General features: G+C 34.0%; 1 protein-coding gene across 1 annotated transcript; it reads left to right on the forward strand.

Moving 5' to 3' along the window:
* The first annotated feature begins 15,628 nt into the window (after positions 1-15,628).
* On the forward strand, positions 15,629-20,949 carry LOC110465281. The gene is made up of 4 exons (XM_021520995.1): positions 15,629-15,711; positions 18,129-18,340; positions 20,334-20,447; positions 20,792-20,949. Exons 1-4 carry the CDS (start codon positions 15,629-15,631, stop codon positions 20,947-20,949), a joined length of 567 nt encoding a protein of 188 aa, XP_021376670.1.
* The last annotated feature ends 6,239 nt before the right edge of the window (positions 20,950-27,188 follow it).

Consider the following 27,188-nt stretch of genomic DNA (forward strand, 5'->3'; position numbering starts at 1 on the left):
TTCCTGTCGCTAACCCAGTTCTCATTTCGAGGACGTGACACTACCTTGACATATCACATTGATTCAACAGCGATTTCAGCACACGAAGCTTCGGAGAAAGTACCTGCAAAATAAGGGAAATATTCTGCAATTTTATAAGAAGACGGACGTTAAAATAAGACATGCTAAATGTCGTTTACAGGTTGGTTAATGTTGGGTTTATTGGCCTCGCTTTTGCAATTTCCGAATATATTGACTTACATTAAACGGCTCGTTCATGTTCATTACACCTACGAATTACCTACAATTTGTATGAAGTTACCACTCATTATTTTAGCTTTTACCCATATTTTAGTTATTTATGCAGTTTTGGAAGGCCCCGTCCACCTTCACGTCATGCCGAGACATCCAAAGTTTTCGCAATATCTTTTCTATTTAGAATACGAGTGTTTATGTCGCAACTAAGATTTTATTTCATTATTCAAATAACATTCCGTGATTATCTTTGTGAACCCACTAAATGATTGTTTAATACTTGTGTCGCGACTACAAAAACGATTTTGTTGGCCATACTATTGTCATGAATTCTCTGTATATAAGCTATATGATGTCTGTTTTCTTTCTTTTCTTTCTTTGTCCATGTCTCTTTGCATGCAGTCAGTCTGTCTGTCCGTTGATCTAACCTTCTCTCCTCTCTCTGTCTGTCTCTGTATCTGTTCCTGCCTGTCTGTCGTCCTTTCTCTCACTTACATACATATTCACCCTTTCTATGTCCCCTAAATATGTTTGGGTTCGTTTTTCATTTTCATAAGTTATTGCACCACGATATCGCGTTGTTCAATGTATCAAACATTGGTTTTGCAAAATAATAATTCATGTATAGCTACATGTTATTAGAGAACGTAACTTTAAAAACAAATAATAAATAAATGAATGTTACCTTACCACATACCCGTCTACCAATTACATACCACAAAGACTCGTTCACACTTCAGTCTGACCATTTGTATTGTTAAGGCCTATTCTGAATGCGCTCGACTAAATAGAACAACTAGGTAGACACAGGATTTCGCGTGTCTTAGAAGTGGATGACATAAGGGTGCAGGAATGGGTCTAATTGAAATAGACCGGATTGCTCGCCTTGTTTACTTTGTCTCGCTTTCTGCTTCTGCAAAAGATCATAGAGATGCTTTCTTTCTTCGAATTTCTTGTAATTATTAAAATTGTATTTTCTTGGTTTTTCTGATGAGTCCTATTAGACGAAATTGTCATATGGTGCAGTAGTTGTTTGATTTGTTTGGTTTTCTGTATCTACAAACAGTTGTTCAAATTGTTGTTTTCTTTTTTGGCATTTCTAGTGGTTTGTTATATTACAATGACGAAGACGGAGCTTTGGGAGTAGGCGAAGTTAAAAAACCAAAACAGCTATTTACACAATAAAAAAGTTCAGTAAACAATTGATAATTACCTGTTTGCATATGTTTAGAATTCAACAAAATGGATTAATTTTGTCTGCATGTACGTTTTGTAATAGTGTTATTTGACGAGTTATGAGCTATTCATCACACAACAGTTCTGGCCTAGTTTATCCAATATATCAATTGCATCAATACAACGGTATTAATACCTTTACACGTAGAGCATGCACACGAAACATAATTGTCACGAAAGCTGCTAAAGCAATCGACTAATAACTGTTTGAATCGCATTAGGGTGTTAAATGAAATGTCAATAAACAGCTTGTCAAAGGCTAAAGGTAAACAGTTGGCAGCCCTTAAGGATCCCTGTCCCACTGTTTTATTGTATTGTATTCCATGCCCTCATATCACTTCACTTAAACCTATATTTATCAAAAACTAAAATATAACTCTCTTTTTTTTTCTCCAGAAAAAGTGTCTTTTTAGTTTGTTAGTATTATTGCGTCCCCTGTAGGAACATGTGTTTATAGACAATTAGTCTATATTTATCAAAAAGTATCTTTATGCACCGTGTACAAAATATTTAAACTATACAAATGCTTTGGCAACATTGTTGCATAAGCCGTTTAAAACGAATGCAATGAATTCTACATGTAGTTCTTTATTTGTTTATATTGGTTTTCAGTAATGAAAAGTATGATATAAAGCTCTGTCAGGAGACCTTAAAAGTGAGAGTACTAGGTATATCTGTGTAATGAAAAACTACACAATACAGTCCATCAGATGTGTGTACATCTTCAAATCAGTAAAACTTATTTCAAAGTTAAAAAAGTGAACTTTCAAATACTAATAGAGTCAATCAAATGTAATTATGTAGGATATGGCCATTCTAAACGAGGATGTACAATTTGGGTCAGCACTAAGGCTTTGCCGAGATTCTGACACCAAAGTATGTACCGAAGGGAAGAATTGTGATATCCAACTTACCTACATAGAAGGTGACTCTTTTACTACTAGCTCTTCACTGCAATTTTGATCAAACAGGACATTGACAATACAAATGAAACATCAAATATAACAAAATTACTAGATAACGTACACACAAACTAAACCCATATTTGGAAATATCAGTAAAATGCACGGTATACCATGGGTATACCTTTAAAGATCCAAGCAATTCCTTCAGGGCGAGCTGGTACAAATATTTTCAAGTTCTTGAAGGGATGTCATTTGCCGGAATGTATTCGTTTGAGAATGTTTTCAAAAACGAACGTCTGCTCGCGCGAGTTAATGTCCTGAACTGGAAAGGTTATCCACGTTATCAGCGTAAGAAAATAGTCCGTCATAAACAAAATCATTTTAAAGATACAGGTATGAAAAATTATCATAAGATTAACAACCGCATTATAAAAGTAAAAGTGCATATAAGAAAGCAAATGACGATAATACTGTTTAACTTCATAGTTTTAGGGTCATAGTATTGATTTGACGTCCTCAAAGAAAACAACGATGCAGTTAAAACCACACGTCAAGATGCACTATTGGACATAATTAAAAACATCAAACCATCGCACAATTAAATACACTGTAGGACATCTCCTTATGAACATGATGGCGACAACAAAACTTGTTCATGTTTCTTAATCTTTTTTTAATTATACGGACGTACAATCATATTCTATTTTACATATACAATCACACACATTTCATATTACATAGTCGTTCTACCTAACATTGACGTATACACATGTTATTTATATCACATAGACGTAAAACACTTTTGTAGACGTATAATACGCTCTACTTTGAAGAGACGCATAAACACATACTAGAATAGATTATAGTTTTGATATCGAGCATCACGACAGTTTCATATCCTTATTTGTTTTTAGAAAATGCAAAGATAGGGGGTAAATCCGGATTTTATCGTGTTACGAGTTTACATTTAGTTCTTCTATCGACCATGCTCCATATGTGGTCGGCTTTTTTTGCTTGGGATGTTTCGTCGCTTCATGTATGTTTACGTTTTATTATGGTTTAGACTGTTCGTGTAAGATGAAATATGATGTTATGGATAAGGTAATTACTGTTGTTTTTAAATATGTTCTGGTATGTGGTAATATAAATCGGGTTTTTTTTGTAAATATTTTTTATCAACTTGAATATATCTAAATTACGTGTTGTCTTTGTCCGTCAACATTCGACATCTCTTACAGATGTCATGATATTCTCTTCAATATAACTCTTGAATAGCAAATCATGATCAACTGCGACATATAAATACCGAAGGTGGGAAAGCAGAAATCGGCTATCAAGAAAAGGAAAGTTCACGATAGGAAAATCGAAATCCTAAAGCCTATCGTAAAGTTTATTAGAAAGCCGTTCATGTTGCTCATATTTTGATTAGCATATAGGAAAACAATTGATGTGGAAGGGTCTGTAGTATCCTTGATTGTAAGTCTAGAAGGGTGAAAAACAACAAATCGCCGTTAAATCTCAAAATGTGATAGACGAATTTTGTCGTATGTACGCTCTTCAGTCAATAGAGACTCGTATAAAAATACAAAAAACAAGTCGGAAAGGGGCATAAAATAAAACAAAAAGGAACCAGGAAAAACGGAATGTTTGTAAAAGTAAGCGATCCTTACACCATATGTAACAAACTCATTGTGATTTTTCTGTATAAAGCAAGGAAGAAAAGTCGACAACACATCACAGATTTATTTTAGATGTAGGCTGATAAAGACTAAGGACAGGTTAAATGGCCTCTCTTTGAGAATTTAGTGATTATGTTTCTTGTGTAATATGAAGGTTTATGTTTTTGTTTATTTAAGTGTGCTTTGTTGTTTTGTTGTTACCTATATATGAAGACGTGGCATTTCCTGGATTTGACATATATTTACATGGCAGGTGTTTAGTTGAAGTACAGTTGTGAGATTGCACAACGTTTCACGATGTGCGATGTGCGCACGATTCATGCACGATGAAAGGCTGCAATAATAGCTTGTTTGATAGTATGGTATCGTGGCTGAAATTCATCTTGATGGGCATGGATACTTCAAACATTGTTTTGAAACAACCTGGATCGACACGCGTGTACATACATGCAACATGCATCGGTCTAATACATATATGTCTACATACACAGATGCAGGGTAAGCAGCCTTACCTGTTACCAGCTGTCTGTTAACTAACAGGTCACAGATACGTTTCTTGTATATAAGCAACAGTGAGTAATTTCCACGCACAGCATAACAGTCATAAATAACACAAGTAAGGTCAAATGGTGTTTCGATAGCTATCAAATCAACAATTTAATGTAATCGGCGATCAATTTCATTCAATTGTTTACGCATTGGTACGGTACCTGCGAGTATAAATCCAGTCTTGACCATTTTACTGTCTTCTTACTGATGTATAACATTTTATTGCAGAATGGATTAAGTGCAAAATATACTGATCGGATATTAGATACGCGGACGATGTACAGACGAAGTGGTGCGGTGTGTGATCACACAACTGTTGAAGATGGCCAACCTTCCGGAATCATGTTACATTGTATCCATTTACTTTTTAAAAGGTCTCCAAGGAAATGTTTTGTTTATTGATATATTGTTCTAGTTTTATCGATTTTGAATAACAATTACGGTTTTGTTGGACTTTGATATTATCTGTCATTTGATTACTTACACCAGCTTGAAGAGCTTATAACGTTGGATAAAAACTCCATAACATGACAATGTTGGTATACTAACAATGAGTGAAGGAAAAACAACAATGGTGGATTTAAGCCATCATGAGGAGTATTCTTACAATAATGTAGATTTAATTAAAAATATTCACTTGAATATTTTATTTCATGCATGTGATTCCGTAATGACATTATATCAAACTCATATCTAGACAATGTAAAAAAATTCGTATTTCAAAGTTTATGTTTACATCAAACAGAGGTTTTATCTATCTCCCTTGTCTCACTTGGTATTACATTGTATTTCAATGTTTTGTTTTATTGTCCCGACATATTGTCATGAGTTTTTCTCTCGTTACCATGCCAACTATCGTTGCGAACAAAAGAAATGATCTAAATCAGCTAGCATACTAGTATGTTTCATATCAACAGCAAGTAATGCATTTTTAAAGGCCATACTTTGGTGCTATCGGGGATAGAGTCAAAATGCAATTCAATACAATTTTGACACGTATATTCATTATATTTGACATGTTCCTCGTCATTAAATTAATTTTATAGAAAATATTTGTTCAATTATTCGTTAAACCCCTATATGTATTTGTCGTGTTGCATGTTGTCGTTTGAGTTGTATAACTACGATCACAAAAAATGCTGAATGCTTCCATTATATCTATAAAAAGACTAAGTCAATTTGAAACAAATATTGATCGTTTGTAATTTTGATAGAATCTATGTTTCCTAAAACGGACAATTCGATTACGTAATGTGATTTTAATGGATGTTTTACATAGACGTTAAGATGTTTTACATGAAAATTCACACACATGACCGAGTATGACACATACACACTATCCGTGTGTCATTGACAGTTTTCCCCGTGCAGTTTGCTCTCTATAGGCGTTGACCAGTTTGCACGTTTTTATCGTCCAGCCATCCAATTCGACAATTAAAGTTTATCTTTCAATTGTATGGTCACTCTGTTGAGACCAGTGAACAATAAAACCAGCATTATAACGTTTTAATTTGTGATTAATGCTATGCCGAGGCCCAACGAAAATGACCGCCCCCGGATTATTGGTATGCTTCAATCTGGTATGGGCCAAGCCGTTGTCTGTACACGTTTTCATGTCCATCGAAACACAATCCGGGATTTGTGAAGAGTTTGACCACGTCGGCGATCGACCTCGTGCGGGACGTCCACGTGTGACGTCACGTCAACAGGACAACCATATTCGGCTTGTCCATTTGAGAAATCGCTTCCAAACGGCAAGTTTGACTGCACGGACAATCCCTGGGTTGCTACCAATAAGCCCGAAAACTGTACGGAACCGATTGCGTGAACGACCTATCCGTCCGTGACGTCCTGCAATCCGCCCAGTTCTTCTGCCACGTCATCGTGTAGCACGTCTGGACTGGTGCAGAAGGCATCTGCGATTTACTCGACGGGATTGGGCAGGCATTTTGTTAACGGACTAGTCGCGAGTCCACCTGGATAGTAGTGACGGCCGTTTCAGAGTGTACCGTCGCGTTGGAGAACGTTTCTGTGACGCGTGTGTGGTACAACGACGTTCTTTCGGCGGAAGCAGCGTTATGATTTGGGGCGGCATCACAGCCAACGGTAGAACGCCTCTGGTGGTTGTTAACGGGAATTTGAACGCGCTACGTTACCGTGACTGATTTGCCTGCAGCGTTGGTACAGATCTGGAATGCCATCCCACAAGCATTCGTGAACCGTCTGATAGGCTCCATGCGTCGACGTTGCCAGGCTTGCATGCAGGCAAACGGTGGGCATACGAGGTATTAACTTTGTGAACTCAGTATTGACCCCTGCTATGTTTACGTCACTCCTGAGCGGAACTTATTGATTCCATAACGTGGAAAATGGAATGCAACTGTTAATAAATAACAAATAAATTGTCCCTGAAAACCTTGTTATTCTACGTCATATACCTTTAAATTCTTTAACACATTTTAGGCACGAACAGTTTCTTTTTCCACTAGTATACATATATATATATATATGTATAAGAGAACCCATATGTTACACAACACAAACAATGTCATTATGATACAAACAAACAAAAAACAACAACCTTGGATTAACTGATTAGAATATACACAATTTCAAAGAGCTCAGAGCAATCTATTATAGAGATGATAAAAAAGGAACAATGAACTTATAAAAAATGGGAATAAATAAAATAAAACAAATTTATCAATGTTGAAATTGTTCTCAATGGTCCGATGTCTTATTTTCCGAGAACAGGTTTACGATTCAAATGTTGCTGCATGTACAATAACCCATTTAAGGTTCAACAAGCCCCTAAAAGATGTAATAGACACCCTGAATCTCAACCCCCTGGCAAGTCATATTCAAATACCCTTATAAAAAATCGGAATATACATGCATATATGTAACTAACATATATTGAACTTGTACATTAGCTATTAAAAGGGTACATAACCATGTTAACGATGTCAAGATACGGCATTAAGGCTGGTGTGATGATCAAAGTTGTTCACCAGATTTATAACATATCTATCTCTAAAGCGACCCAACTGAATGATACGAAATGACATGTTATTTGAAGCTCATATATATACCTAGGTCATGCGGGGCTTTATCTCTCTTTAACTATGTGTGGGGAACTATACCGGCCTCACAAAAAGATGATTGTTGCTATTGGAAAGTACAAACATCATAATAAACGTCCGCGTTACATATTTTACCGGTACATATGTGTAAAACCATAGACATTTGACCATAAACACTACTTAAACTTCATATAAAATGTCCCTTCTTAACATTCCATGTTTTCATAAAAGAGCTAGACTTGTTATAAATATTATTTTTCTTTTCAACGTCAATGCTTATAACATGTCTAGCGCATTCATATAATCACATATAATCACAGAATGTTATCAAATGACGCATCGTCTAAAGTTCATTTATCGATCAAGGTTTCTTTGCCTTTGTTTTCTTATTTATTAATTGCTAAAATGTATTACCAGAGGATTTTATTATGATTTTAGTGGTTTCGCATGGCAACATATATCTTTAATTGAGGTCGGAATTCCTCTCAACAGCTAGTAGAAGAGAAATAAAGCTCCGCATGACCTAGGTATATAAATAAACTTTAAATTATGGGTCGTTTCTCAGCAATCAGTTGGATCGCAAAAGAGATTGACATGTTATAAGTCCAGTGAGGTATTTTTATGAAGACATCAGCCTTTATGTCTTATTACTGACTACGTTAAGCTGGTTATGTATTTTTTGTATAGCCAAAGTACAAGTTGAATATATACAAATAACTTATATTTGTTATATTATTGCAAAGGTGATGCCAGCGGTCGTTCTCCTTTTCTGATTTTGCTCCAACTGAGTATATAAGGGTATAATGATAGTGCTTATTCTCACCAATGTATCACTAGCAACTACAAGGTCAATTTTGGGGTCTTTTGTGATAATAATAAAATAAAATAATTAAAATACTATAACGGAGGAATAAAAACATTACCAGATTTAGAACTTAAAACACTAATAATAAATAATGCCATAATCTTTGCATATTTTCTCTCTGAAGTAACCATCTTTGCGTCTAAATAAATGTAGATATAATTATGTTATTTACTTCTATCGGTTGATGAGCGACAACACCAGGAAAAGTGCTCTTAATTTTTAACAAGTTTCAAGATATTTAAGAATTCGATAGTTTGTATACAAAACTGAAATATCAATACGTCTTTATATTTCACAAAATCATGATATCCGCACAAAAATAAATATAAATAAATATGCAATATTTGATATAGCGCCCCATCGAGCTAGATTAAGCCATTCTAAAGCGCTTGACAGTACATAGATTTACAGTTTATAAAATCAATACAATTAACATATACATTAAATAAATACATTATCAATAAATTTTAAAGAATTTGCAGGAGCTGCCACATACGATGCTAACTACAAGTCCTATGCCACCTGGCTATTTATCCTATGTGTGTATGTCTGTGTGTGTGCTGGATGTGTTCTGTTTGTAGTGGGACCGTGTTTCCAATGGCATCATTTATAGTGCCACCTCACTTCAATGCTACCACACAGAACCGCATCACGCACCCCAGACCATTGTATACTCCACCTGGTTGTTGGAGTTGTGTGGGTAGGAGAAAAATACTTTCTCTGATTACTGCATGCGTACGACGACTTCGGGGATCGAAATCGAAAGCCACCTGCGTGGAAGGCCTGGGTGTTAACCACTCTGCCGATCCGCCCATAATTGGTAATTGACCATAATAATCATCATATATATAAGGATATAAAATTAGCCACTAGAATGGATTGGTTGTTATATGTTAAGTAAATATTTAATCATACAAATGTCTCGTGGATTGAGAAACTCAGCACAAAGCTACGATCTGTACGGAGATATTGATTGTTAGATAATTGTATATAACAGCAGTAACGATTCAATAACTGTTATTACAGTTGGCGCAATTACAGGAGAAAAAATAGTTTGATGTCAACTTATAATGATACAAATGTTCGCTGCAGTGTTGTTGTGTGTTCTTGGTAAGTTGAAGTTCGAATCGATTCATCTTTTAGAAAAAAGTACATAGGAAATTTGCTGTTTTTTTTTCATAATTTAATCATAAATTTTACTAATAGTAGCTAAGCATAATTATCAGGTATATTGCAATCAAACGAATCTTTTTGAATTTGGTTTGTATATAAATGTATTTATAAAATGAGATACTTATAGTTTCTATATTGTTAGTTGAAAATAATAAAAAAAAAATACATTTTCAAATTTTCAGATAGCAAAAAAGCTTGTCATTTTTTTTTTTTATTCAGTTTTTTTTACATGACTTGATACATATGGTACATGATTGATGTTAAAGCTCCTAAAGCTTAAGAGTTGTTGCTAATAGTTTTTTTCAATTCACTATGAATATACAGAGACAAAAAAAGAATACACAGACAAACACTCACAGACACACAGATACACATACACTTACAGTTACACACCCAGACAAATTATTATATAAATAAATGATTAATAAATAAATGGTATTCGTGAAATTAGGTATACAGACAAAAATTAAATGCACACAAAAGACAAAGGACAAGACATGTTGGACAAAGCAAGTACAAGGGAAACCTAGGTCAGAAAGATATTAAATTTAGTTTCTTTTAATTTTTAAATTTGCAACCAGTGATGTATTTGTGTGTTAATCTGTATTTTATTTGTAGTGTTACTTTTAGATAATCTAATTTTGTGAGCTTTTAATTCGAATTTGATATGATTTTTTAGACCATTCAGATTGAGTTCTATTTCAAGGCATTTGGATTTATATATGTATTGTTTTATCGTGAGTAATATCTAGTTATCCATGTTGAACTTTGCATATTTACAAATTTGCCTGCCAAAGTTTTTTTTTTTTTTTTTTTTTTTTTTAAATCAAAGACCAAGATTTTTAGCAATAATAGTAATTCTTATATTTTCGATCAAATTAGATACCTTTTCACAATCCCATAATATATGTGTTATTGTTTCTAGTTGAGTTTTACAAAAAGTGCACATATTATTATCTAATTTACCAATTTGAAATAACAAGTTGTTTGTGGTTAGAATTCTATGATTTTTTCTGAATTGTAACCATTGTAGTTTGGAACTGGTACAGGTATTGAAAGGATATTTGTATATATTTTTCCACGTATCTTCATCAATATTGAAATTTTGATTCCATTTGTTTTGGGCGGTGGGTTCAACTTCATTTTTTGATGGTATATATTTCATGGCCTCTTTTTTTACATCTTAGGATTAACTACTAGGGTAGTATAATATGTTTTTCTGAATCGAAAGCTTGGCGGTTCTTCCTTATGAACTGACCTATAACACTTTTCAGACTCTGATAACTTATTTTTTTAGCACGAATGTTAAATTGTTGACAAAATTCTTCAAATTTGTATGAAGATCTATCTTTTTAAATTAAAAAATGTTGATAAAACATTTTTGGATGAATTCATTCCTTTTTGTTTGTGTTTTATTCCGGAGTTACTTCATGGATCTATTTAAAATTCATTTCACTTTTTAAAATCTATAAGGCCGTTAATCTATCCTGGAAACATAAATTTATGTCTGTTGTTGACTGGGATTGCCATATCATTACCATGACGACTTGACAACAAGTGGATGGCAGATATATTCAACAATAATAATTGGTATGCTATATTTGTTACTTTATTACAGGTATAGGACATGCCAGATTCTGCCCAGCCAGTTCAAGTCTGATGCAGGATTCATCGAGGAATTGGTGCTATTGGTTCATAACAGAAAGTCTGCACAAAGATGCATTGAAGACGAGATGTCAAAATGACGGAGGACTTATATTCACTATAGAGGATTCGACTGTTCAGAGTTTTGTAGAAAGCATTTCTGCAACATTTGGGTAAGCATTTCTATCAAAAAATTAGTCTATATAAAACAAACGATCGATGGTTTCAAAATATAGGACATTACGCTTGTACATTTTCCCACTCTATTAGATATGTGTTTAAAATAAGCATCCCAACGTTTATTTACCGTAAATACAATACATAAGAATCAAGATTAAATTTTTGTGTTTCTGATTTCCGATTATTTTAAATAAATATTATTTCGTCATAACCTAAGAATACATACAAGTGCATACAAATGTAACACATGGCGATCTAGAGGTTGTCAGCCTCTCTTTCGAATACACTCATGCTTCAACCAAATATTTCTTTAACTGCTTGTTCCGCAGTATCAAGTTCCTTAAATAGGGCCGCCTAGTGTTAATTTATAGAGACATAAATACACGGGTTATGACCTTTGTTTTGTTTCTTTGATAGTCGATTCCTGTTAGTGGTCACTTCCAAGACTTTGGTCATGGGTCATTGGTCACGGACAGGCTTTATGTCAAGAATTAAGTGTAGACTTGATCACTGCATAGACGTGAACTTCATTTTTTGTCCTCTTTTCTTCTACCTAATTATTCATCTTCAAAAGGCGTGCTTTTCTATTTTTGTCCTCATTCCTTCTTCATTACAGGTTTTATTTATTCATTCAACCATTCATTCATTCATTTATTCAGTCATTAATTCATTCTGTTTGCGTTTCGTCCTAATCTATCGTTGGGAAGTAATCGGACGTGAACGTTATTTCACCCATTTTGCTCAATATAACTATAGCGAACTCCTTTACCTTTGTTCTAAGCCAACTATTCCTGAGATATCAACAGGTAGCAATATGAGGTTTTATTACAGTATGCCTACAGTTGGATATGTTATCGCCCCTGTCTAAACAGACTGCCAAAGTTTTAAAATAAAAAGTCTGACTAAGAAATTAGACAGGTTGTAGTCATTGTCATAGGATATCCTCAGACAAGTAGTTATGGACAGGGGATATCGACAGACCTATGTTTATTCTGGACAATGGGTATCAATTAATATATATTAAAACTTTATTTATTTTACAACAGTTATGAAACATGTTATTTCAACTTATATTAATCATTCTTCTTGGCCCGGGGTTGGGGATGTGTTGGGTTGGGCCTTAATGTGGGAGGTAACCTGATATCTATTGCCATGGGGAGTTATAGACAGCCTAATGATACTTATTTACATGTACATATTTAAAATTAGGTGGCACAGTTGTAATTATAGACGAAGGAGTCTATAGCAAGGTGGTAGATATAGATTGGGACAGGGAGTAAAAATTGACAGGAATATACTGGTGGTACCCATTGACAGGTGATAGTTATTGACATGGGGATATGTATAGACAAGTGGTAGTTATTGACATGGGGATATTTATAGACAGGTGGTAGTTATTGACATGGGGATATGTATAGACAGGTGATAGTTATTGACATGGGGATATGTATAGACAAGTAGTAGTTTAATCATTGGGATATGTTTAGACAGGTGGTAATTAATGAAATGGGGATATGTATAGACAGGTGGTAATTATTGACATGGGGATATGTATAGACAAGTGGTAGTTATTGACATGGGTATATGTATAGACAGGTGGTAGTTATTGACATGGGGATATGTAATAGACAGGTGGTAGTTATTGACATGGGGATATGTATAGACAAATGATAGTTATTGACATGGGAATATGTATAGACAAGTGGTAATTATTGACATTGGGATATTTATAGACAGGTGGTAATTAATGAAATGGGGATATGTATAGACAGGTGGTAATTATTGACATGGGGATATGTAATAGACAAATGATAGTTATTGACATGGGAATATGTATAGACAAGTGGTAATTATTGACATTGGGATATTTATAGACAGGTGATAGTTATTGACATGGGGATATGTATAGACAGGTGGTAGTTATTGGCATGGGGATATGTATAGACAGGTGGTAATTAATGACATGGGGATATGTATAGACAAGTGATAGTTATTGACATGGGGATATGTATAGACAAGTGATAGTTATTGACATGGGGATATGTATAGCAGGTGGTAATTATTGACATGGGGATATGTATAGACAGGTGGGAATTATTGACATGGGGATTTGTATAGACAAGTCGTAGTTATTGACATGGGGATATGTAAAGACAGGTGGTAATTATTGACATGGGGATATGTATAGACAGGTGGTAATTATTGACATGGGGATATGTATAGACAAGTGGTAGTTTTTGACAAGGAACATATTCAGGCAAACAGAAGGTGTAGACAGGGGATATATAAAAACAGACAGAACAAATGTTATTGATAGGGTTGTTAATAGACACGTAGTAATTATTATCACTTGGCAGTTTCTGTTAGGGATTATCTATCGACACATGGTAGATACATGGTAGATGTATGGTTAACATATGGTAGATATACAACATGATAATTAGAGACAGGTGGGAGTCATGCTAGGGGTTATTTTAGACAGTTGGTAAGAACTGACAATGCAATCTATAGAATATTGGTATATATAGATGGTATATCTATATACATAAGGTAGATAATGACAGAGATTATATACAAGCAGGTAGTATGCATTGAACAGTGGTGTCTATTAACAAATAATACTTATAAACAGTTGGGAGTTACAGACAATAAATATCTAAAAATTACAGACAATAAATATCTAAAGATAATATGTTCTTTATTAGATAATCATGTAAGTTATCAGTTTGACGATAATGCACAGTGTTAGCATACACTTACAGTTTTCTAACGTTTTTAGTGCTAAATCAATCGATATGATGTGGGTAAATTATCATATACCGAACTCAACCACGTTCGAAGGAGTGCCTCTGTCATACACAAACTTCAACGTTACTACCGGAAGCAATGATTGTGTTGGTATTCAAGTGAAAACACAGCCATATACATGGCAGAGGATCAGCTGTGAACATGCTACAGGAAAAGGGATATGCTACAAGGTATTGAGTAAGTACTATAACACAAGGTATTGAGTAAGTATTATAACACAAGGTATTGAGTAAGTTCTATAACACAAGGTATTGAGTAAGTACTATAACACAAGGTATTGAGCAAGTACTATAACACAAGGTCAGTCAGGCTCAGGTATCATAAACTACCAATGTACGTAAACTGCATATCTGTCATGTTTCGTGTCAATATATTTTTACAAAGATAACTAAATCACTAGAAGCACTTATTCCCATCCTATTCTAGAGAACTAGCTTGGCCATTATGTTTCATTTAAAATATATCAATATTCCAGAAAAATGGAAATCCATGTCTAAAGTATTTTGAAATACACTGCAAATGGGAAAACCTTTAATAATGTTACACATTTAGTGTTTTGATCAAAAAACATGTATTTGTCAACCTGCATTTAAAGTAAAACAAGCCAAAAAGTCAGTAATAAGGGTACGCCGACATTGGGGGCCAATACTACACCGACTGATCAGATCACTTTGTGACGTAAGATAATCTCTAGAAATAAAAAATAAAGGAAGGGCCTTTTCAAAAGCTATTAATCGATACACAAAACCGAAGAAAGGAAACAGTTTTTCTTTTTCATATAAGACTTCTGAGGGGTTTTATTCTGTACATATTAGATTCATAACATAATTATTTGTTAACGTTGGGATTAAAATTTGTAACCTGTTACAAATTTGCACCTTTATGCATCGGAATTACTTAAACAATATAATGCTACGAAGTTTATATATATTTCTAGTGGTAATGCCATACTAATCTACTAAATGGGTTTATTATATTTTTCATTTGGATATCTCAACATTCAAACAAAACGTGCTTACCTGCAATGTCACAAAAATGCAAATCTCCCGCGTTTAACATGTATACAAATTACAGTCAAGCCACCGAAGTCAGGGTAAGCAAATAGCATATGTTATGCTTTGCTCTATATACATATTACTATCGTTGCAATTCGATGAATCCTTTTTGTACCCTACAGATTGTCCACCCCAATCGATGTTCGTGCTATCATATGACTTATGCTTCTGGACAACAACTGTCCGCAAAACAGCACTGGAGGGTCACTATGAATGTATGGCAAGTGGTGGTGGTCTGGCGGTCATACCAAACGATGCGGTCAATGAGGAAATAAAGAAAACTCACAATAGCAAAATAGAGTAAGTTTTGCAGATTATAATTCATATAAAAGGTGTAGAATACAACAAAAGACAGTCGCTCAGGGTCAAACCAAGAATAACATATTACCTGTCTAATTATTCATTGAGCTAAAAAGAAAGTGTCCCTAGCGAAATTCAGTAACGAGGGACTTGCTTGTTTACCATTGCGACATATCCCCACCTTTTGGATACTCTTTCTCAGTCATTTCTTAGCTACGACAACGCTTGTGAGAGCCAAAGGTTAATGGCATTCGTACAGAGTACCGACTTTCAAACTCTGGGTGCCTATGTTACACGGCATGTTTGTCTGTTTCTGTTGATTGATGTAAGATTTAAAAAAAAAAAAAAGATATACTATATATCAGTTTTATTCTCACAGGCGTAACCTTAAACAACCCAAAATATGGAGATGACTGTTTGAAATAAAATAATACAGAGTCTAACTTTATTTATACAACAAGTGAACATTTATACGGAATGATCTATTTTGAATATCATACCTAATTAATTTACGGGCAATATTTTGTCATACAATGGTTTAAAGTAATTGAATGTCATTACGGCAACTTAACAGGTTAAACCCTAGCTTTGAAAATGATATGATATATTAATATATAATTTAGCTGTGACTACGTGTACACTCCTCCTGTTGTAAGGACTCGTACAATTTACTCGCATTAAAATGTTGTATACTATATGTCACAACTCTGACACACGCATTTCAATATCATGGGTTAAATGATGTTTTAGATTTGCTGCCAAATTACCTGCAATGATTATTCTTTTAATACACATAATACACAATAATACGCTCTACCTTAGTCTTAACATACAAAGGGGTGGAATGCACTTGAGCTACATTCAAATTTATACAGAGCCCCATCTTTCTATCATGTTACTAACAGGCACATCCAGCACAAGAACTGTATATTGCTACATTAATACGTATTCACTTAGATTTGATTTTGGTCTGATGTGATCACCTGACATTTGTAGCTTTACCAATATTTTTTTATAGATATTGTTTATGTTAATACCAAAGGGATATACGTTAACGTTGATATAAATGTATATATAATATGCTGACGTCAATAATATTATTGATATAAAGGTGTTATGCCAATATAATTAGATATACATACGTTTGTACCACAACATTTATTCTTCTATCCCTCGAAAGAGAAACATTGAAGGTAGGTGTTTAAGTTAATTAATGATATACCAAAGATGTCGAGAGTTTTTTTATATAAATATTCCTATTAACTCATAAGTGCTAAGCAATCGAAGATCAATACCCCAATCTGGTGTTGTGGTTAAAACTTAAATTCTTTCTTAAGTTAAAACAAATGCAGTTGAGTTTTTATATTCCGATCATCACAGCTGATAAATACATTTTACGATATAGAACCACTTTATATTACATTTACGGGTTGGTTTGCTGACACCGTACCATATCACTTTATAAATGTTAGAGTCATCGCCTCTTGAACATTTGTCCTTTTTGGTTATTGTTTCTTCTCAGTCACTGTTAATATCTTTTCACTTTAGTGTGGATCTGCTGTATTTATTTTCCAATAATACAAATTGTATTTAACTCGAAGTATAATCATCCCTCGTGTTATTTTCTGATTCCGTATAGTAAAAACAACAACACAATAATAAAGACATACCACAGTCGTAGCATGATATGCAGTAAGAATATACCAGTCTGTATAGCAGGTAAACCGTCTCCTGTTACACCTGCTTAGAAACCCTGTCGCGGGCCCAACATTTCTCATTCTATCATTGGCTTATTTCGGCGATCCACTAAAACACTACTCTTACAAATATATATGTATATGTCCCACTAGAAATAGGAATAAATAGAACATCTATGTGAATGTTTTTTAGGATCATAAAGCTTTACAAAGTCAACATTATAGCACCATATAGTCATTTCGTTGATTCAGAATCCAACAGTGGTCAAAGTGGTGAAAAAAACATGTTTGAATACTACCGAAACATTGGTAGAATACAACGAAAAGGAAAATGTGCCAAGAAAACCCCTTGCTTATGTGACTGGTTTACAACGTTTGGATACAACAGATAACTTGTACCTGAATTGGTATTTCATGTAAACCCTGAACGCCAGAATCAATAATAACTACAAAGCTATTGCCAATCTCGGGGACTGATAGTACATAAGTATTATAAATAATGTTGTTACGTAAAATAATCATTAGAAATGCAAAAAAGAAATGAAGCATATTTTTGAAAAGGAAAATATGAATTTAAAGTTTTGAGAAACATAAGAAAATAAAAAAACGATACATAAGTGTTTGAAAAAGACAAAAATCCATATGAACGAACGAGATAGATAAATGTTATACATGTAGGCTTTGTCAGAAAAACACATATCATTTTTTTCTATGTTTCAGAACTGCACACAGCAGCTATGGTGGAAGCCACAACGTCTGGCTAGGAGTAAATGACATATGTACAGAAGGGGTGTACGAAACTTTTGAAGGTGTAAATGCCACCTATTTAAGCTGGATGTCTGGACAACCTAATGATAAGAGTCTACCTGGCGATTTACAGGACTGCACCATTGCCCGACTAAGTGACAGCCTTGATTGGCACGATAAGGATTGTACAGCAATTCTGAGGATATCGCTGTGCTCCAAAAATCTTAGTTAGTTCTGTCTGGTATATTGTTCTCATTTGAGACAAATTAATTAAGTTCAATTTATCTGATTTTTGTTACATTAAGAAAACTACAAAATTCAATTTACCATTTGTATAACTTTAAAAACACTTTGTTACGATAAACATACAATTTGTGTAGCCATTAAATTAATTGGTCTGAAAATAATATATTTCCAACGTTAACGAATTTCTTCAACGGTATCACACATTTCAAATCAGAAATAATCATCAGATAAATTTAATTTTCAGTACTTAAATTCAGTGAACGTTTTATTATGTATGTCGCATGTCTTTGAAACAGCAATAGTGTTCGTTGTTTGTTTAAAAAACATGCGTCATGTGATTGGCATTTTTATGTTACCAATAGAAAATTTAAAAGCTTTCTGTCTTGTCCAAATTGCAATATTACCGAGTCAACAAAGCATCATTTAAAAAAATACAAAACCATAAAAAAAATCTTGATTCAGAATTTAAAAATTTACAATATTATTTCAGACTCGACGGACCCACCGGCGATGAATGTTGGCTGCCTTACAACCACCACCCCTAGCACTACAACATCACCAACAACGACCTCTATAACAGCAACAACATCGACAACAACACTTACCTCAACGACTAGCTCGTCAACATCAACCCCCACTACAACAACATTGACAACATCAGCCCCTACCACAACAACATTGACAACATCAGCCCCTACCACAACAACATTGACAACAACAGGCCCTACAACAACAACATTGACAACAACAGCCCCTTCAACAACAACCATAGCAACAACGCCAACGGCTTTACCAACAAATGAATCATCAGGTAGGACAACATTGTTACCATTTAATGATATTCAAATAATGTGCATTATAATATATGTAACACGTGTTTTAGACGATAGTACAGTGTATATGCGCTTGAATGTTTTATTTCCAAACAAACCATGTAAGTGCAAAATCCCTCCCCACATTGTAAATGTAAACAAGCGAGCCTATGGCCTTGTTTCCTTTTTTGAGTGGGGGTACACGTAACCTTTTGGATATATTTCGAAATTTATTTACGGACCAAAAAACTGTTAAACCTCTAGGCCTACTAAAATTTTGTCATGATCACAATCAGAATGTTCCGTCAAACTTAACATGAAGGTGATTTGAAATCGTGTTTGTAAGGCTATCAGATGTAAATGTCATGTGAAGACACCACTTACGATAGATTGATGATTTTTATCAGTTGACACGCATACCTATGGTTTCTTTATTCGGCTGACGATAAAAAATAAACAATGACGACATAATTTAGCATTTTTTCCAACTCTTCCAACTACCTCCTGTACACATGTAAACAATGGTCGGTGGGACTGGTTTACTTTGTCGAATGGGAGTACATGCATTCATGTTGAATATTTGATTATTTGCTAGCGTAGAATCAAACATCTTTGCAATTTATTTCACACCTAAAACCTGTAAAGCTCAAGGTCAGAATTTTACGCCAAACTGACTGCGAAAGTAGGACATGAAATAGTGTTCGTAAATTCTGTCAACTTTTGATTTATGTATTGACGATCGATGTCGATATAAAGGTAGTTTTGAATGATTTGAATAAACGTCTGGTATAAAGCATGACGTCATTAAATGTTAATTGTTTAATGTCTGTCGGCAAAATAGCGACTGGAAGTACAAAAATGTATCTCAAACGTATCCAGGTTACAAATACTCAATAGGACAATCGTCCACATGGTCAGAAAGTATGAAGCTTTTTAACTACTATTAATGACAATATGGAATGTTGCTAGTGAAAAAAATGAAAGATAACAGTCGTAATCTTACAGTCACCAGGTCATTAGGTATGATTGAGAGATGTATACATATATTTCTTTAGCATTTAGTAGTAATTTATATTTCCTTAGCTTAATACACTAATACTGATTAATTATCTGTTTCAAGCCCTCAACTGTCTGTGCTCCTCCGTAACTAAACCTAGGAACGAAACTGTTCCACTTGACCAGATAACAGAAAAGATTAAAAAGGAAATGCTGATTGATGTGAAAACTACATCAGGTATTCCAACAAAACAATAAACTTTTACACTGAATTATAAAGTGATTTACACCTATACAAATTTAACTTGCACCAATGTTTATTGAACTATATTAACTTATATTAATGATAATAATCCATCATCTGTTCAGTAAACACTATATGATATTTTTTTGTCATGTTAACAATTTTTTCACATATTTAATTATGATGCCTATATTAATATAACTCGTACCAAGGAGTGCATATTCCTTACACAAGAATTGTAGTAATTGAATACATAGCAAACACTAAAATTGATAGGCAATCTGTAATATAATAAACGTTTCAATTGTAATATACGTTTTTATCTGATTTTTTGACAGCTTACAAACGATCTCTGGTTTGTGCTGAAGACCCACGACCTTCCTCACAGTACATTGGCGCCACTGCCGCCTCTATGATGGTGGTGATCGGATGTGCTATTATACTACCAGACCTTGGAAAGGTTGTCATGGCAATAGTGAAATTTTTCTCCAACTGAAAAATGAAGTTGTGCAAACAACGATTGATAATCACAGTTGAATGAGTAATCGTTACTTCAAACGAAAATATGGAATAAAGAAAGAAAGAAAGATGAGGACCTTTCTTAATCATCTCTTGAATACAAAATCATTGTACATTCGGTAAAAATAGCATACATGTTATATGCAATGATATGATTAAAGTCAGTAATGTGTAACACCTACCCTTCGACAGGACAATCAGAAATCTCGATCGTGTAAATTGTTGGTATTCTGCTAGACCTGTTTTTTTTCCTTGGATGGTCCTGTTTTCTTTAAATGTATCGCCCCAAGCATAATCGATGAGTCCTAGAAGGACGGAACAGCTGTGTGATGCACTGTGAGTACTGTTTTGGCAGACGGTACCTATAATTTAATTTTAAATGATCAATCATCTGTGTGTGTGTGTGTTACGTTTATCTTAAGACCCCTCCGCACTTTCATCGTGGCCAGCAAGTTAGTATCATACTTCATGATCTCAGTAACAAAACCAAAATGTTTGCTAGATAGAATTGTTATTTTTCTATAGAATATGGCACACAATCATGAACGAAAAAGAAAGTATCCGGATGGTGCTTTATCTGATTTTCCAAATATTGTTGGCGGTGTTAAAAACATGTTAGTATCATCTTTATAAAAAAAGATGGGTTTAGATAAGATAAGTAATGAATATTAATGTAGATCAGATCAAACCCTTCGCTGATAAATCATATTACACGTATTTGATCGTTTATGCTAGGCCGCCCAGTAAGTATTGATGTAACCGATTTCGTTTAAGTAATATAATAAGTGATAGATGTAACTTATTGATTATTACTGCAAAGAAATTTATAAAAACCATTAAAACTTTGAAGGATTGACACATTGATGTTGTAACATATCGTAGAATAAGTCTCAGTTACAGGGGTTTCGACTAATTTGGACTTCCACCATTTTTGGCCCGTAGCATCACATTTACTACTAGAAGGACGAAACAGCTGCAAGGCGCAGTGTAATGTATTCAATTGTTACATTCACATGTGTGCGTGTTACGAACATTGACATATACATACATATATAAATTAAGCATAATGTTCTTCAGATAGTGATTTTCATGCAATTTACATGTGTAGAACAAATGTACCCGATTGATTATTATTGCGCCGGATTTGTAATACTTAAGCAATTCATGTCTAAGCACATGTTGTTATGGTCCTATAACACACATTGCTGTTGATGACAAACTTAATACAGCCGAGGGCTTTATGTAAGTTTTTCAGTAATAGATATGTGTGTTATAGGACCATAGCTCTATTTGCTAATATATTCATTGTTATTATTTGCATTTTGATAGAGAAGTTACATGTATGCTTTATTTAGTTATTTCGCACATTTCTTTGAACAGCGTATTTGTTGAGAACAACAGAATTGATAACGTCCAAAATGTATTCGTAATGTGAGATTATGTATCATTTCGTATCAGCGTAATAATTTCGCTGGTTTGTCGTTGCATCCCCGATATAATATTTCGGTAGATGTTTCGTTTCCTTTCCACTTGAATACATGTTATTTGTTTGTATTGTTTTAAGGCTCCGAAATAACAAACTGTCATGCTTTCTCCTCTGTAAAACTATCCTGTCATTTTGCTATGCATGTATCTATGTAGTGAATGTTGTTACAATTCATGGCCTATCTGATACGTATATCCATTCTGTTTGACTTGTGTCTACCCGACATGGCCTATCTGATACGTATATCCATTCTGTTTGACTTGTGCCTACCTGACATTACCTATCTGATACGTATATCCATTCTGTTTGACTTTTGCCTAGCTGACATTACCTATCTGATACGTATATCCATTCTGTTTGCTTGTGTCTACCTGACATTACCTATCTGATACGTATATCCATTCTGTTTGACTTGTGTCTACCTGACATTACCTATCCGATACGTATATCCATTCTGTTTGACTTGTGCCTACCTGACATTACCTATCTGATACGTATATCCATTCTGTTTGACGTGTGCCTACCTGACATTACCTATCTGATACGTATATCCATTTTGTTTGACTTGTGTCTACCTGACATTACCTATCTGATACGTATATCCATTCTGTTTGACGTGTGCCTACCTAACATTAAAATAGTGTATAAACTTACAAGTGTTTGTTCAATTATTGTTTTCGTTCACACCATATATGTATTTTCGTGTTGAATAATTAGTTATGAGTTTTATAATTGTGACAAGAATAAAAGCTAAATCTATAAAAGTATATTTGAAGATAATAAACCTATATCATTTATAACTTTGTAAGGACACTTTTTCTTTAATCGAACAAATCTATGACGTTGGAGACATATGGACATTTTAATTATATTGTACATACAATTTCGGAACGGTTCTTTTGTAATGCATTTGGTTATTTTTCTCTTTGAAGTCTGTAGTGTTTCCTCAATGCTATGTCTATGCGAGGTTTATTCAAATATACATTGAATAATTGAAGAACAGATCCATTGTCACACTTATCTAACACAAATATTTGTAATTATCAAAATAGAAACGACTGTATTTACTAATTAAATAGGATAAACGACTGTATTTACATTTTAATAAGAGAAACGACTTCAAACACTCGGATCGATTTGTAGTTTAGATCAACTAAAGTAATTAAATTATCAAAGGCAAATTAAAATTGCTCGATGTCTTAGATTTCAAATACAGGTCAAAGAAAGAAAGGTTGAATTGGGTTAAGTTATTACGTAAAAAATATACCCTTATCGGACACAAGGAAATCTGGCAGAAAGGATCTTTTAACAGACATCATTTCTGAGAAAACACATTCACTTTGTTCTCGTTATCATTGAATTGTTTAATAATTTTACCAAAAGTTCAAAAACAACTACAGAAAACTGCAGGCAATATAATACAGAAGTCCTCTGTACAGTAATCTTCCATTCCTTTTATAGTGGATATAACTGAAGCACGACCGGACTAGGGTCCTACCATCGACCAGGTAATACAGTGTGTAAAAGTGACAGTTTAATATTTTGAGATCAATGCTTCGAGTCCTGAACAAGCATGGGATATGGAAACAGAAGGGCAGGCCTAACACTTGTAAAATATAAAGTGTACTCAATGTACTCAATGTACTGATATTGTTAAACTTGTTATATATTACATAGTCTTTCCAGTTGTAGAAATGAAGATTTAATCAACTAGCTGCACCCTACATACTTTGTGGTTTTTTTTCGTTTTTATATAACATTGTTTACATGTCAGTTGTGAATCGTCCATATCGAGTATTTACTATGTATATATGATATGTTTCACAGAGCCATATTGTTAACTAAACAACTGTCTAAAAATGTAATCCTGGCTTAATAAAGTAATTCATTATTATTATTATTATTATTATTATTATTATTATTATTATTATTATTATTATTACGAGTGTTACCTTGTGTTGGATTATAGCACATCAGTGTCTCAATACATACGGTATTAATCTGTTAATGTTCGATAAACGTCTGTTTATAATTACTGTCCTGATTATGTTGTGAGCTATTTCCGGGTCACGTTCTCGTATCAAGTGCGCTTCCGGTTACGTCATAAAATGCATTTTTTTTTTGATATTTATTAATAAAAGATAGTTTAAAGAATAAACTAGTTAATCAAACAAATATCAATACATTGCAAATATTATTTTCTTGAATGTTTGCGAAGCAGACGACGTTTGATCATAATCTGGAAACTAGAACATTTTTTCCAAAAAAATGTGTTTTAACATTTGAAAGAAAAAAAATTGAAGGGGAAAAAATAAATTTGTTCTTTTATGAATTAATGAAAGTGATACAGAAAAGAAATATAGTAAATAACTGATAGTAAATTTATCAAAAACATCATCCTTAGAGAGTATGTTCTGGGCATGATCGTTTAGAAGCTTTGCAATACTTTAAACTCTTTCAAACGCGCATCAGCTCGAGATTAGGTCCTGTTTACAAAATGGCGACTGGAAGTAGCAAGGCGGATTAAATTGGAATTTAAATTGCGTTTATTTCGGCAAGTAAGCATTGTTCACAAAGCCCATGTGGTCTGTTCATCTAATTTAGTCANAACAAGCTAACCGGTAATAAGATTTATATATATACATATTTTAAATGCCGCCGTGACTATTCTCCATAATTATGTTTATTGAAGATTTAAAAGAAACTGTGGTTAGGTATACATGTAGCAAACACTAGTGAAAGCAGTGTTGTTTTTTTTTATAAAAGCAATGGATAAAGTCTTGAGTGTAATCAGCCCAACAGAACTCAAAATATAAGTAGTGCATTTTATAAACTGATTCTCTATTCATATAGTAACAGTGATAGAGACCTAACCCCTGGGCCTGAAAAGTTATCCCGGGCAGACACTTTCTTTGAGGAAGCACTGTATAAAGTCAAGAATGTAATCAGCCCAAGAGAAATTAAGATATTGTGCATTAGTGCGTTAAACAGATTTTCTATTTATAGTGACCCATTGACCTTTGACCACTGGACCTGAAAAGTTATCCCAAGCAGGCACGTTCTTCAAGGAAGGACTAGATAAAATCTGAGTGTAATCAGTCCATCAGAATTCGAAATACAGTGCACAAACTGATGTTCTATTTATAGTAAGTGACCTTGACCTTTGATATCAAAGGCTGAAAAGCTATCTAAAAGGTTAAGCAAACATTTTATTACACTGCATAAAGTCCATGTATGCACACACACAAGGTTCTACACTTAAAGTTGATAAGTTGACTTTAATATTCATATGTTTGTTCTGTATGTTATTACCATCTCCATAACATATTGGATGAAGTTGATGATTTTCTATATATAGCAACAGTGACCTTTGCCTTGACCTTGGAACCCTGAAACACAACAATGTTATATTATATCCCCCTTGGGAGCCAGAGTTTATAAGAGAGACTCTCTGTTAAACGGCATTCAGTCTTCTTATCCAAGTAATGCTCCAGACCATTGGTTTGAAAACATCATCAAGCCATACAGAAGGACTTCAAAGGGTGTACTGTATCAGGTGATTTATGTCCTCGCAACAGCCAGGGTCATATGAGGACGGGTGTCCCCTATAGAAGAAAACTGCAATTCGAAGGAAGTGCATGTGTTGACGGAAAAAATACAGTTACTTATAAGAATTTCCTATGTGCAAAGGGCTATAACTCCAGAAAAACTAGAACATGGACACTGGATTCTAACTCAAACTGTAATCCATTATACATGTATACTAAGTTGCAAATAATATGAAAAAACAGTTAATTATGAGAATTTCCTATGTGCAAAAGTGCCATAACTCCAGTCAAAAAAGGAATTTTAAAACATGGTTCAAACTCTGTAATCTATTATGATAAAGCCACAAACAAAGTTTCAAATTGATATGGCAAGCGGTAGCGAAATAAGTCCAAACAAAAGTTTATTTTGATAATTTCCTATGTGCGAAGGGCCATAACTCCAGCAAAAAAAGGAATATTAACACGGGGTTTGAACTCAAACTGTAATCCATTATGATAAAGCTGCATACTAAGTGGTGACGAACAAAGTATGGCAAACAGTTAATTATGAGAACTTCCAATGTGTGAAGGGCCATACATGTAACTCCAGCAAAAAAATAAAATATTAGCACGTGGTTCGAACTTAATCTGTAATCTATTATGATTAAGCCGCATAAAAAGTTACAAATTGATATGGTAAATGGTGGCGAAACAAAGTCTGGAAAACTTAAATGTGACTGCCGCCGCAAACGACAACGTGTGATGACGGACAGACTGATCCTTAAGTGTTCGCCATGCTTCTCAGGCGGCACGACCAAGGAAAGGCAGAACAGTGAAGAAAGAAAGGAAAGATTTAAGATCCCAAGTGTGTTGCAATGGGGGCAGAAGATCTATTTTGGTCTGTTCAATGTCCCCCAAGTAGTAGACATGAAAGAAAATCCCCGATTCTTCAGGGGGCCAACTTTCAAGAAGAATTACACATTATTATATGTTTCACATGTCTGAAATTGTCTGACATTGTCAGTATGGTAAGTTTTAAGCAAAACTTCAAAACTATCTAAAATTTCTGGATATTTTTTCCAAAAACAACGGGAAGAAAATCTACATATTAAAGAAAGTGGTAGCTATGGGAGCACCCTATATTTTTTAAGTTAAGTTAAGTTAAGTTTATTTCCGGTTCAGGATGGTGTGCCCCCCCCCCCC

The sequence above is a fragment of the Mizuhopecten yessoensis genome, unplaced genomic scaffold (genome assembly GCF_002113885.1).
Source record: "Mizuhopecten yessoensis strain PY_sf001 unplaced genomic scaffold, ASM211388v2 scaffold1579, whole genome shotgun sequence".
Classification (NCBI taxonomy): Eukaryota; Metazoa; Mollusca; class Bivalvia; order Pectinida; family Pectinidae; genus Mizuhopecten; species Mizuhopecten yessoensis.